The sequence below is a fragment of the Plectropomus leopardus genome, chromosome 24 (genome assembly GCF_008729295.1).
Source record: "Plectropomus leopardus isolate mb chromosome 24, YSFRI_Pleo_2.0, whole genome shotgun sequence".
Lineage (NCBI taxonomy): Eukaryota > Metazoa > Chordata > Actinopteri > Perciformes > Serranidae > Plectropomus > Plectropomus leopardus.
In genome coordinates, this window is record NC_056486.1 from 8,855,345 (window position 1) to 8,869,100 (window position 13,756).

The following is a 13,756-nucleotide window of genomic DNA, read 5'->3' on the forward strand; positions in this document are numbered from 1 at the left end:
GTGCATATTATTGCATAAAAATGTTGCTAAGGCACATGTTAACAGGTCAAACAGTATAAAATAGCTGCTGAACGGCAGAAAATGTCCCTTAAAAATAAATGCTCTCTGCCAGAAATGTACTATACTTTAAAATAAAGTGTATTTTTTATAAAACTGACCATTCAGAATTGACATTTGACAGACTTTTGGACTGCAATCCACCAATTGGAAACCACTGGACTGAACTGTTTAAGGAAAATTACAACCTTTTATCATAAAATAACTCCTACAACACATTGAAAACGGTCAATGAAGAACATCCAGCAAACACAGTATCTAAAAGTGGACTTTTCCTTTAAGAGTGTAAATCCCAGCAGCACTGACCCACACTAAAAACGTACTTGTTAAAGCGCTTCAGGAGGAAACATTCGCCCATCGGCACAGATATGCAAACTAAGAGATCCAATTGTAGTTCAGTGTTCGACGTTTGTATCTCTAGCTGTCTTTAAATACAGATATGTATGCGCCTGTGCGCTTGAGTGCACCTGCTGAATGAAGACCCAGATCATGTATTGCCCTGAAAAGAGAGTAGGATGCCCTCCTTCTGCCTCCTCCAATCAGCAGTGCATCCACAGAGTAGAAACTGCATTGTCCATACATTACACAGGCGGAAGATACCTTGATCTCTGCACCTTACACATAAAAATGTTTTTTTTTTTTTTGCAGGCGCCAGTCTTTTCCTTACTGTTCTCCTTGATACCAAAAATAGACTAAATGTGTATCTCAAACAATCAATTTCCTGCCATAATGGGCGCTGATGTAAGTATGTATTAAAAGAGCAACAGGAAGAGCAGCTCTCGATCTGGAACAGTAGAGGTTTTGCAGGCTACAGGCAGGCTGCTGCTTAGCCATTTGTCTTTGTTTCCAAATGGCAGGGGCAGCTGCCACCAAAGGTCAGCAAAATGTTACCAGAACAAGGCCCTATAGAGGCCGGGGCCGCGTGCCTGTGACAAGAGGGGGGACACACCCAGGTGGAATGACACATCAACACTTTCTCTCTCATGCAACACGCCCTGAGCATGGCATCTTGTTTGGCATCAAGGAGCTAATGCAGCTGGTGGCCTCTTGGAGTTTAGTCACAACACCAAGCCAAAGTACAGGGTTCATACATATTTACATACATATTTATATACCAAGGAATTCCCATGACTTTAAAGGCAATTTTCATTTTTTAAGATAACATTTGGGTTTTTTTTCCTTTAAAACATGTATGATTTTTCAGGACTGCACAAACCCTGAAAGTAGCTCCGATCAGTAGAAATATCAGGTTACACTCTCCCCTCCATATCTTCATCAAACTGCGTTTGAAGTGCCATCCTCCCCCTGCCCTCCTTCACGCACCTACACCCCCGGCTGTAACCCAACCTGGCTGAACTTACACCAAACACCACTGCCACCCCCAGCCTTGTCTCTGGAGCTTTTGTGCAGAGCAGACTTCTGCCCAGGGACATGGGTGGGTGGATGGATGGGCGGAGGTCAGACATGGCCATCGCGACTCACACAACAGAGCCAGCAAAGCGCTGACAGAACACACAAACCCAGAATAGCATTAATGCATACAGTCTCATGGGATCATTCCTCAAGCCCAAAATTTATTTGACAACTGTTTTTCTCATCAAATCAACTACATCCCGAGGAAATCAAGCAAACAAAAAAAGGGATGAAAGGCAGCAGAGATTGAGGGAAGAGAGCTTCTTTTTCTTCCCTTCCACTTCTGGCTAAACAAAACAGAACGGATGAATGAGAAAACCATGTTTCTGGTTATGTATTTTGAGCTCCTCTGAAATCTCTTTCCCCGAGGTTCTCTTTTCAATACCCTCGAGAAAGAAAGCTGACAAGGAAAAAATTCCTTACATGTGCTTTTAAACAGAAACAGTGAAATGACACGCTTGCTTCAAACATGTGTTTTACCTCGGTGGCTGGAAATTTAATCCATGACTGAGCTTTTTATGACTGAGCTGGATACCATACTGCCTGAACGCAATGACTTCAGGACTAATAGCTGGGGAAATGTCTTGTATGAGGTGCATGTCCAGCGTTACTTTTTAAGTTTTTTGTGTGTATATGCACAATCAAATCCTGTTTTTTTCATTAGATAGTGAGTATGAGTATGCCAAGTCCCGATTCCTATACTTGCATTCACCTGGATAATACAGCTGCAACATGCACACTTTAAGTACTTTAAAGTTACTAAAATCAATTCAGTGTATAAGCTTGAAAGTTTAACAGCTCTGAAATGCAATACGAGAAAAAATGTCTGCATCCAAACAGTTGCTTTGGGTTTTTTTTTTCTTTAAAAATAAGAAAACTAGGAAAAATGTTCAAAAGCTATATTAGTAGTAATTACAATTGTCTTTTTAAAATGATGTTACAGAATAATTTAAAAATTCAGATATATATTTTTTTTAATTTTCAGCATTTTTGTTTGCATATTTATGTTTTTTTTTACTTTGCTTATTTATGTGTTTGTGGCTAATTTTTTTGGCCACATCTTGTAAAGTTGCTAATTGCCTTCTCCCCATGTTTTTGCCAGAAACTAAACAAAAGGTAAATTAAAGGTATTGCTACAACTACAATGACAAAAGTAATGTTGCAATGCAGCTACAGGGCTAAAATAAGCCAAGAAAGATTTCTCAAACATAGACAACAAAGCGAATATTTTCAAACCACTCTACAATAAAAAGTTCTTTCACTCACAATTGGGCACAGCACAGGAAACAGAGACACAACAATATCCAAAGGAACAAAAACAACATGTCACTGGGTTTTCCACATGTCCTTGTTGCATCAATCATTTTCTGTCCTCCTCTAGACAATAAGTGACATCCGACTCCAGACTCCGCATGCAAGAAAACAAGCTTAAAGGCATCTACTTGAGGGGAAGCGACCAAAAGGCCAGTACTTATTTTCATCCCATTAACTACACTGGAGGCGAATGGGCTGCATTGTTGCTGCACTGTCTCCATGCTCAGAATAATGTGCTTCTAGTCTGCTGCTTTGTAGATGCAAATCAAGCGTGCCTTAAGGACACAGACGGCCTATTATAATGCCACCGTGGGGATAAAGGCTGGGCCAAGTGGCTTCTTGATGGCTTTTTTTCAAAGTTTGTTTTGTGTATTCACCCCTGAACAGAAGCGATACAGTTAAAAACTGTCTTCGCCTGGCTTTGGTAGAGTAAATAAAGCACACGCAGGGAGGGAATGTTTACTAGGTGACACGGTGGGCCCATATGGTAGCCAGCCAGGCAGTGGCATGGTGTGCAGCCGCTCTGAAAGTGACCTTTGCACCCTACTGTCAATGAAGGGTCATTTTCTTTCCAGTGTTAAAGGGACAGTTCAGATTTATTGAAGTTGGGTTGTATGGTTAACCATAGACAGTGCACCATATTACAAACAGTAGATGTCAGTCAACACGCCCCAGTCTGGAGAAGCAGACAAAATGTGCTGCTGTGGGGCCAGCAACAATACATATTTTAACCACCTAAAATAAGTCCCACCTGAAAAATATATCAATATTTAGTTTAAGTGTAAGTTAACATTTAAAAGTTTTCACCGCTTTACCTTAATGACACACAACCACCAGACTCCACTGACAAAAAACAGTGATTTAAGGTCGCTGAACACAGCAGCTGCTGGACCACCGCTGCATCAAAAAGTTTGCTAATTTGTGTTATTGTGTGACTTTGGTGAATCTGAACTGATCTTTTCAAATGCCAAAGTCACACAACACAAACAAACCAACTGATATACTGTATGTAGCAGTAGACCAGCAGCTCCAGTGTTCGGTGAAGTTCAATCACTCTTTTTCTCATTTGGGTTTGTTGCCCCTCACTGGCTTATTTCCTGCCAATTCAGCATGTTGAATCGGCGGCTGCGGAGCCCGTCAGTGACTGGAATCAATCTGATTGGTTGTTAAAGTCAGCACACGAGGAGCGAAAAGGAAGGGAGACAGTAAACAAACAGCTACAGCTAAGTGATAGTGAAGACAGCACAAACTTGTTATATATGGTAAGAATGTTTTTCTTTAACCATTGAGCTCCAAACAGAAAAGTTTCCTGGTGGGTTGTTGTTGCTTACTGGCGCACAGTAAATATGCCTTTTTCTTTCTTCAGTATTGGGTTGTGTTTTAATGTACTACCTGGCTAATTAGTGTCATAGCTATCTAACAGTTTCCCGTTTGAATGATGATTACAGACAACCGCCGTTTGCTGGAGTATTTCCTCATATGTTTTGGAAGAGACACAACAATGTGAGAGTGACACAGCAGAGGGCTTTTGTCGCCACTTGTTCTTGGATATTGGCTTGGTGTGTCACAGCATTTATACCTATGAGGCAGTAATGTACCAAAGTAGTGTCTAGACTGATTAATTTTATATACAAAGAAACAGATACAACTGTTTAAATAACCATTTTATTTACTTGACACTTTTATTATGATGGCGCTTTATATTTGCTATTGTGTTATTTACTTTTGAACAAATAATTTCCTTAATAAAGTATGGAAGCTTTATTTTACAATTGTGTGTTGTTGTTGTATTGTGATTGGTCGGTCTATTTATCTTTTAAATTAAACAATAAACAGGGACGTAAGACACTGCAATGTTAATATTCAAAGTAGGTGTGGATAGGGAAGACAAAATGGTAAGTTAAAGCCAATGCTGCACCTGCAGCAGTGCTCGTACTTCAAGCCACCCCTGCATAAGTCTGTGCCTCACTTGGGCCACCCCAGTACAAAAAGTCTGGACACGCCACTGGTCAAACTGGCGGCGTCATCCAACAAAGGGAATTAAAACAGTGCTCAGGAGCTGCAGTGAACGAGGTCACTGATGATGAACTCTCTTCAGCCACACTTGCACGCAGTACTACTTATTTTACTATTTTTTAATCATTCAAACCACGGTGTTTAACAAAAAATGCACCAGAAAGACACAAACATTAACGCGACAAAACCATCGGCCATTACCAAAAGCTGATAGCCTCCTCGCGCTGAACAGAGCAGGGTGGAGACTGTGCATCTCTGCTGCTCTGGTAAGATGCAGGGGAGGAAAATAAGGCTGAAAATCCCCCAACGACAGACAGAGAGTAAGAGCTCAACATATCTAACAACATAACAATAGGCTCGCGTTCACTGGCCTCTCCCATTAAAGCTGCGGCTCTTTTCCCAGTCGGCCCAAACGCTGCACGCCCTTTCTCCCCAAGAAAGGGATTGTTCAATGGCCGCAGAGGGGGCACACAAACCCCCCATTCAAACAACACTTTCCCTAACAAGCGACAACACCTTCATAATAGCTTGTTTCTTGAATGACGCTTGTGTTAAAGAAGTAAACATACAATGTAGCTTCTCATGTTTCCTTTCCCGAGGAATCAATACATGATCGGTTGATGTATTGCTATTTATTTGTGATTGACAGTTTTAGTCTCTGAGCATATTTATATAAAAGAGCGAAAAAAGGGCGTTGGAGACTGAAAACATGTCGGGATAGCAAAGAAAAATCCACTTACAGTCAAAGGGGATCCACAAAGAGGCTCCTCTCCTCTCCGGTGTTCTCCAATGGGAGCAGATATCCCTGCCCTTAGGGAAAACGAAGGAAAGCTCCTGATCTGATATGTTTAATTATCTGTTGATGAGAAAAATAGAGTTAAAAACTGTCTGTGCTCCTCATGTTTTCACACACTGCCTCGTCTACACATACAATCCTATCCCTTTTCCCATTCTTCTCTCCCGGAGCTGCTGGAGGAGACACGCTGCGCGTCTCCGTCGTTTCCTGTCCAGCCCAGAATCCAGCGCTGCCTTCATGGCCTGTCGGAAATATTAAATATCTGGGTTGATTGCAGAGAGGAGGAGGAATTAGCTAAATTGCAGATTTGAACACGGTAGACTGGGGAAGAGATAAATTGCAGTGTTACGCGAGCTGACCAACTGAAACATTTTAGCGCAGTTTTCTGCTGATTAATTCGTTAAAAATTTAAATGGCCACGAAAACAGGAATCTTGGAGGAACAGTGAAGGCAGCATCCGCATCCAGCAGCTATCCCTCGAGTCAGGGGCAGTAAATAATAATAATAATACTAATACTAATACTAATACTAATACTAATACTAATAAAATAATAATAATAATAATAATAATAATAATAATAATAATAATAATAATAATAATTTAGATAGCACTGCTTAAATTAGAAAATAAAAATCAAGGTAAAATATGTAGTAATAATAATAATAATAATAGTGATGATGATACTAATACTAATTCTACAACTACTACTTCTATTATGACTAATAGTAATAGTAATAATACACTATATATAGTTCTTTTCAAAAAGTAAAATATGTAAAAACAAAACAAAAATGTAAATAATAATGATAATAATAATAATATCAAAAACATCAACGACAAAATAAAATGTACATAGCTCTTTTCAAAATAGAAAATACAAAATAAAAACATAAATTAAAAAAAAAAAATTAATAAAATAAAACTAATATAAAAATAACAATGCAATAAATGAATAAATACAATCATAAAAAAACATAAAAACTCATACCAATAATGAAATGACTACTATTACAGCTAATAATTATAATAATAATCATAATAATGATAATGGACACATGATTCTGACAGAATTCCATGTATGTGTATTTATTTTTAAATATATTTTACCTTGTTTTGCACTCATTTTACTATAACAGTAATAAGATGAGATGCAGCCACATTAAACCCCACTGGAGCTCTGCAGGGGTTCTTGCTGATGCTCTCCTAAAGCCACCACCACGACCAAACAAAAGGGACTTACTTGTTCCAGATTAGGAGATTATTGCGTGTTATCCATATGGACACATGACATTACTAACCCACCAATCTGCCCCCTCATCCATTTTCTGAATTACATACAACATTTTAGAAATGCTATAATCCCTATTTTGCAATCCAATGAATCTGTCACCATGTGTTGGTACACATAGTAAATTGTTATACCCTTTAATGTGTGTTTAATCCCCTTTGGGCAGTTAAACTTGCATAAAAAAAGAAAATGCAGTGAAGCAAAATTATTTATTATTGCAATTAATATAAAATTGTATCTGATGACTGTTTTCTGGAATAGTAGCTGTAAAAGATAGGGCTGTTATCAACAGCATGATACAAATGTAACCCGATGTTGCCATCTAGTGGACAAAAAGAAAGGTACTGTACCTTTCTTAACCCCATTTTGTGGATACAACAATCTGTTTTAAACAAGTAAACATTCAAAAATACCTTCTCTTGTAGCTGGTAATGTGTTTTTTCTCTATCTGACTTATGTTAACTGTGCCACTTTCTTCACATTTCCCCCACTTAATGACTCATACAGTAAGGAGCCATTTTCTTGTTCACTTTTTACTTTGCCAGCCAGCTGTTGGGCTTGTGTGTGGTACTGGCACAGTAGCAGTCATACAAATGTAAGTTCAAATCTGTTTTTTTTCTGTGCTTATCGTTGTGTTCAGTAAACATTTAGTCATGGTACACTGGGTCATTGCACTTTTGGTCACTCACTCCACCTCCAACTGTGCAGCAGAAAATACAGGGTGTTGAATGGCTACAGTGTCAACTATCACGCAAAAGGTTTTTATTCTGGTAAAGGTAGAAAAACGTGCTTCCAGGTAACAATGAGCTTTAACCCTTTGAAACCTGAAATGACATCAGTTTTCGTCTGCTGCATTCAGACAGCTGTCACATGCATTTAATCCTTTCGAATTTCATTTGGGTATTGGCTTTTAAATTTCACCTGCCCTGGATAAGGATCGACCAACAACCTTAAAATTTTCCAGCAGCACCTTAACAGCCTGAGTTATCAGTTTTTCTGTGGTCTTTATAGTTTTTATTTTTTCCCTTCAGACACCAGCTTGCAAAACAGTGATCTGATTCATCACAATATATTTAAAAAAAAAACAACAACAATCTTATAGTATAGTGTGTCTAAATGTTTGAGGTGACCTCTAGCTTACCTGGTAGAGTGCTTTCCCCTCCTGCCTTGAATTTTGAAGGGGCTCAAGTTTAATTCCCGCCTGTGGCCCTTTGTGACTTGTCATTTTCCCCCTCTTCCTCTATAATTTTCTGTCAGTTTACGGCTATCCTGTCAATAAAAGGAAACATTCTTAAAAAAAAACTCAATGTTTTAATATTACAAGAACAATAGTCAGAATATTATGTGTTTAAACTAATAAATTAAGGCAAAAAGCTTCAGATTAAGATCAGAGTCTCAGTGTATTAAAATATCATCATAGAAGAGTAATTATTGACCTTGTTTGCAGTTCTAGTTCCTATCGACAGTTTTTCAGATGTCTTTTTCATAATGGTGGTCTATGGGGAAATTGATTTTAGGGCCCCAGGTGTTTATTTTTCCCTGCAATACACACAAGTGGCTGCTGGGAGAAATTGGAAGCAGGGCTGAGCAGCACTCCTGGGGGCCTGGCGCAAGCCCACGGGCCCAAAGTGTCAGGGATGCCCTTGGCCTTCACTCGTAAAATGTCAAAATATAACATATAGTGACCAGAAAAGATTCAAAGTGATCACAAAGAGACACAGAGAGATCCCAGAGCGAAATGACTTCAAAGTAAAACCAAACAACCAAAAAAAAATTACCCAAACAGACACAAAATTAATTAATTAAGAGACCCAAACAACTACAAAGATATACAATTAACCAGAGGCAGACACAAAATGACCACAAAGACTCATAAAATGACAAAGTAAAAAACACAAAATTAAGTCAAAGAGACACAAAACAACCAAAAGGAGACTCATGACTATGAAGAGACATAAAATGACAAAAACTATTTTAAAAAGTAAGTCAAATCAGCACAAAATAACCACAAAGAATCTTGTAATGACTACCAAGAGACACAAAACAACAAAAAGATGCATAACAACTATAAAGAGACCACAAAATCTATGTCTCCTCTGCCTGTGTAGGAGAGGTGGTGGGCCCTTTGTGTATCTGTGCCCAGGGGCCCAATGTTTCATAATTCACCCCTGGGCTCCAGCTCTGCAGCCGACACATGGTGGCAAATAAATGTGATCTGAGATGGCAGTGAGGGTTCAAAGAAAAGCCAGTGCATTACTTTAAACAAGTATGAAGGCAGGGCAATGACGAGTTCGTTTTAAAGAGACGGGAGCAGATGTCTCGGTTAGGAAGAATCTTGAGTGTCCCTCCCCCTGAGCCTCCCCTCCCCTGCCCCCCCGGCCCCACACATACCACTTGAGAACTCCTAATATAGACCCAACTGCTTTATAGGAAAGGGTAACAAACCGAGCGGAGTCACAAGCGGCTTTTTCATGGACTCACAACAGAATTATGGAGCCTCCTTCAAAGGTGAAATGTTACTTTGGAAATATACAACTAGAAGAAAATTGTTTGTTTAGTTTAAAGAATTATTTGAGGAAATGAGCAGCCTTATGCATTTCAAAATATTCTGACAATGTCATGTGGAGAATGTTTTGCTTGCTCTGTTTTAGGTGTCACTACCAGAAAAGAAGCAGGAAATAAAGAAACAAGGTACAATAACAACAGCTCATGCTCGTTTGTAACAGTTTGTGTGTATGCATATCTCCTGTTATTATGTAATATGTGATTCCTCACAGAGGCTGATGCCACAATCTACATGAATTTCATGAAAAGCCACTGCTGCTATGATGCCATTCCGACCAGCTGTAAACTGGTCATATTTGATACCACACTACAAGTAAGAAACACGTGCACAGAAGCTTCAATCACGCTGGTATTTTTGGCTTGTAAATCCTCTGACTTTGAATTTATGGCTTCCAAAAAGGTGAAAAAGGCCTTTTATGCACTGGTGGCAAATGGCTTGAGGGCTGCACCTTTATGGGACAGCAAGATACAGAGATTTGTGGGTAAGACATGGAATTAATGGTATAGCCAAAGTCAAATATTGGTTATTGTGGATTGTAATAATAGGGGTGTAAATATGTTTCTCTCACAGGTATGCTGACTATTACAGATTTCATCAACATCCTGCATTGCTATTACAAGTCCCCTCTGGTGAGCATGAATACGTGACACTTTAAAACAATTTCAACTTTTTTTAAAAGGCATACTTCACCTGCAAAATGATCATTTCTGTATCAGTTACTCATCATGTTATCTTGAATTCACGAAGAAAACTTTGGTTTTCTTGCATGCCTCTATGGTGAACGGAGAATCCAAAAAAGGTGAACATTCTAAAACGGAGGACACATTTCAAATATTTATTTAAGCACTGAGAAGGAACTTATCCTTTGTTTTTTTTTTTTTGTTTTTTTGATGTAAGGGAAGGATATTCACCTTTTAATGTGCATATTCTATAATTTCTTAAATAACCTCAGACCCCCAAACCTGTAAGTGTGTTTGAAAAAAAAACCCAAAATATTTATCCAGAATCTGTCAAAACTGAAATGATCATCATATTTTTAAATAGTTGATGCAATCTTTTACAGGAGGATTTGCATTTTAAAAAATGACATGCTTGTTTTGTTGATAACTCCTTCCATGCTGTTTGCTGGTGTTTTGGCTCCATATTAACACCTGGTGTAAATATATAAAAACATGATTATTTATGGAGGAGGGAATGTCATACTTTTCCCCAATCACTCGGGGAAGTTGAAAAAATATTTGTAACTATGGGGAGGGTCAAGATAAAAAAAAAAAAAAAAAGCCACACTCCAGCCGCCCACCTCCTTTAATAAATAAAGTACCCCTTACTTCAGTTCATGAAAAAGGTTTGCCATTTTTCGATACTCCATTCAACAAGGACATGCAAGTATAAAGTCAGGTAACTATTTGTAACTATGGGAAGGGTCAAGATTCAAAAAATAAAAAACAAAGTGACACCCCAGCCACCCTATCCTCTGATAAATAAAGTACAGTCCCTTACTTCAATTCATGAAGATGGTTTACCTTTTTTAGATTCTTCATTCACCAGAAGCATGCAAGAAAAACAAAGTTTCTTCACAAAGTCAAACTGACACATGGTCATACAAATAGTCATGCTGTGGCTGAAGTATCATGGATCATGGATCCGACATTATTTAACACCTTTTATTAGATAGTCACAAAGCAACGCAGTGTGAACCTCCCACGCTTGACAGAAGATTTTGCATTGGTTGCAATATTTTTTTAACCTTTTCTTTTCTTGACGTGTAAACATTGACTCGCAATTTGACATTGCCCTTACCCTTGTAAGGTTCAAATGTACGAGCTGGAGAACCACAAGATTGAGACATGGAGAGGTGATTCATTTCGAAGTAAATAACCAACACAGATCAATACTATTAATGTCAGTGAATATATCTCTGTGAATTATTCATTCGAGTTCTTTATCTTCATCTGTCTAGATGTCTACTTACCACATTCCAATCACTTCCTAATCACTATTTCTCCAGAGGCCAGGTGAGTGCACACTCTCAGATTTAATTATTTTAACTCTTTACATTCTTGTCCACTGGCAGTAAAATTGTCTCCTCTACCTTTTTTCTCTTAGCCTCTTTGATGCCATCTATTCCTTACTTAAATATAAGATCCACAGGCTGCCGGTCATCGACCCAGAGTCTGGAAACGTCTTACACATTCTCACCCACAAAAGAATCCTCAAGTTCCTCCATATATTTGTGAGCAAGCAGATGTTTAGCGTGTGGTATACTTACATTTACCATGACATTTGCCGTGGATCTTCTGACATTTGCCGTGGATCTTCTGTTGGATGTTTTCAGGGGAAAAGGGTTCCCAAGCCTGCGTTCATTGAAAGGGAGATTCAGGAGCTTGGGATTGGAACGTTCAGGAACATTGCCACTGTTCAACAAACAGCAACACTTTATGATGCCCTGTCCATTTTTGTGGAAAGGCGGGTGTCTGCACTACCTGTGGTGGATGAAAAAGGTATTAAAAAGCTGTATTATACAATTTACCAATTAAAATACGTAATAAAGTATCCTCGTACTAATATTACAGCATATGACATTTCTTTTTCTCAGGCAAAGTGGTGTCACTCTACTCAAGATTTGATGTCATTGTAAGTCGTCTGCAGATTTTTGTGGGATTACATGTCTTTTCATTGTCCTTGCATGCCGTAGCATTGTTTGCCCACACTGTAACAAATTGCTTATGGCCAAATTCTAACAGTTATGTACAGTTTTTTTTCAAATTACAGTAAAACACTGTAATTCTTGGTGCTTTTTCAAGTCAGTATTACTGCTGTGAAAATACGGCCAACTTCTGACAGCAATTAACATTTTTCTTTTTTCAAATTACAGTAAAACACTATAAATCTTTTCAAGTCAGCATTTGTTCTGTAAGAATTCTCACAGTAATATACTTTTTTTCCAAAGTACAGTAACACTTAACCTCTTGATGCTTTTTAGAGCCAATATTACACTGTTAACCTCAAAATCTACTGTGGAATACTGTAATAAATTTAATGGTGATAACAGTGCACTTGGGTATCTGTGTTTGCTCTATTGCAGAATCTAGCAGCCCAGAAGATTTACAACAATCTGGACATGCCAATGCATGAGGCAGTTCGCAGGCGCACATGTTTCATCGAGGGAGTGATCAAGTGCTACCCTGATGAAACTTTGGAAACCATAATAGACCGCATTGTCAAAGCTGAGGTAGATTTATTTTTTTTTAGAAGAGTTTCTTATCAAGTTATAAACTCGGAGAAATGCAGGAGAATGTTCTTTACTTCCTTGTTTCAGGTCCATCGGCTGGTCCTGGTGGACAAGGCTGATGTTGTGAGAGGCATCATCTCTCTGTCTGACCTGCTGCAGGCCATGGTCTTAACCCCTGCAGGTATTGATGCCCTTTTGTCCTAGCACCAGGGGACAGAGGGTCCCCCTCCCTCCTGGGTAGATTTGAGTACTGGCCGTGTTCAGCCAGGTAGGCTCTCAAGCCTCCTTTTTTATCATCCTCATGATAGTTGCTGAGTGGAATGATTGTAAATTTTGCTTATGTGTTTCAGAGATCAACTTGTGACTGATAGAGACATTACAAGAGGAAGAAAAATCCCCTGGCTGTGCTGCTGTTTACATTAAGACGTCTTTTGTGATGTATGTGATGCGTTCAAGTAACAATAAAGGACAATGAGTTGACGCTGATGTAATGAATCTCTATAGGTCTCCAGCACAACGTCCAATGTGGCTGTATTTGACCAAATTGATCAATATGTGTTTACACAATACTGTATATTTCTGTAATAAACATTTGTATCAAAACTTGCAGATGAGGGGTCTTTTCTGTATGTATTTCATGGAGAAGTACGGTATGTGAAGGATGGCTGAAGTGTGCTTATAAAATAGGCCTACATCAGCTATATAGTCCTCTCAAAATATATATATATTCTATGGTATGGTTTGGTATCATGTATTATATTGTAATATTTTGTATTGTATGGTATTATATGGCTTGGTATAATATGATATTGTATCATATCATATATTATATTTTTTATTTATTATATTTAAAAGGCACAGCGTACAGTTTAAAACATAAATGTTACCATTTGATGCATTATCCCAGACTTTAATTTAGAGTTAAATCACATCTGCTCTATTCTATTCTATTCTATTCTATTCTATTCTATACAGTTTACACAACAACATAGATCACCAGCAATAGTAGTTGCAGTGGTACAGGTTATTATTATGGGCTCTGATAGTAACACTCCATGCATGCAGGAGTATTT

At 38.4% G+C, this 13,756-nt stretch overlaps 2 protein-coding genes across 8 annotated transcripts in view; one reads left to right on the top strand and one right to left on the bottom strand.

Moving 5' to 3' along the window:
• The window catches only part of raph1b (Ras association (RalGDS/AF-6) and pleckstrin homology domains 1b), a 57,842-nt gene extending 52,096 nt beyond the window's left edge, over window positions 1-5,746 (bottom strand). For all 4 annotated transcript variants that reach the window (XM_042513248.1, XM_042513250.1, XM_042513249.1 and 1 more), the window contains exon 1: window positions 5,541-5,746. The gene's annotated coding sequence lies outside the window, so the exon portion shown is untranslated. The remainder of the gene's footprint in view (window positions 1-5,540) is intronic.
• Window positions 5,747-9,324: 3,578 nt separating this feature from the next.
• On the top strand, window positions 9,325-13,290 carry prkag3a (protein kinase, AMP-activated, gamma 3a non-catalytic subunit). Of its 4 annotated transcripts, none has more exons than XR_006107161.1 (13): window positions 9,325-9,393; window positions 9,537-9,576; window positions 9,663-9,763; window positions 9,851-9,932; window positions 10,022-10,080; window positions 11,261-11,321; window positions 11,412-11,466; window positions 11,558-11,684; window positions 11,787-11,952; window positions 12,048-12,085; window positions 12,537-12,683; window positions 12,771-12,951; window positions 13,034-13,290. XR_006107161.1 is itself a non-coding variant. In XM_042513062.1 (12 exons), the coding sequence occupies exons 1-12, from the start codon at window positions 9,376-9,378 to the stop codon at window positions 13,045-13,047; spliced, it is 1,089 nt and encodes a 362-aa protein (XP_042368996.1). In that variant the 5' UTR covers window positions 9,325-9,375; the 3' UTR covers window positions 13,048-13,290. The 4 variants fall into 4 exon arrangements, 1 of the variants encoding a protein (XP_042368996.1); XR_006107162.1 differs by having other exon boundaries at window positions 11,261-11,306; XR_006107160.1 differs by having other exon boundaries at window positions 11,261-11,306; window positions 11,558-11,952.
• The last annotated feature ends 466 nt before the right edge of the window (window positions 13,291-13,756 follow it).

What these genes read in the sequence shown, in the direction of transcription:
- prkag3a (XM_042513062.1), top strand. An exon ending in TATTTGATACCACACTACAA is followed by an intron (nt 9,764 to 9,850) that starts GTAAGAAACACG and finishes GCTTCCAAAAAG; the next exon opens with GTGAAAAAGGCCTTTTATGC. An exon ending in GCTATTACAAGTCCCCTCTG is followed by an intron (nt 10,081 to 11,260) that starts GTGAGCATGAAT and finishes TACCCTTGTAAG; the next exon opens with GTTCAAATGTACGAGCTGGA.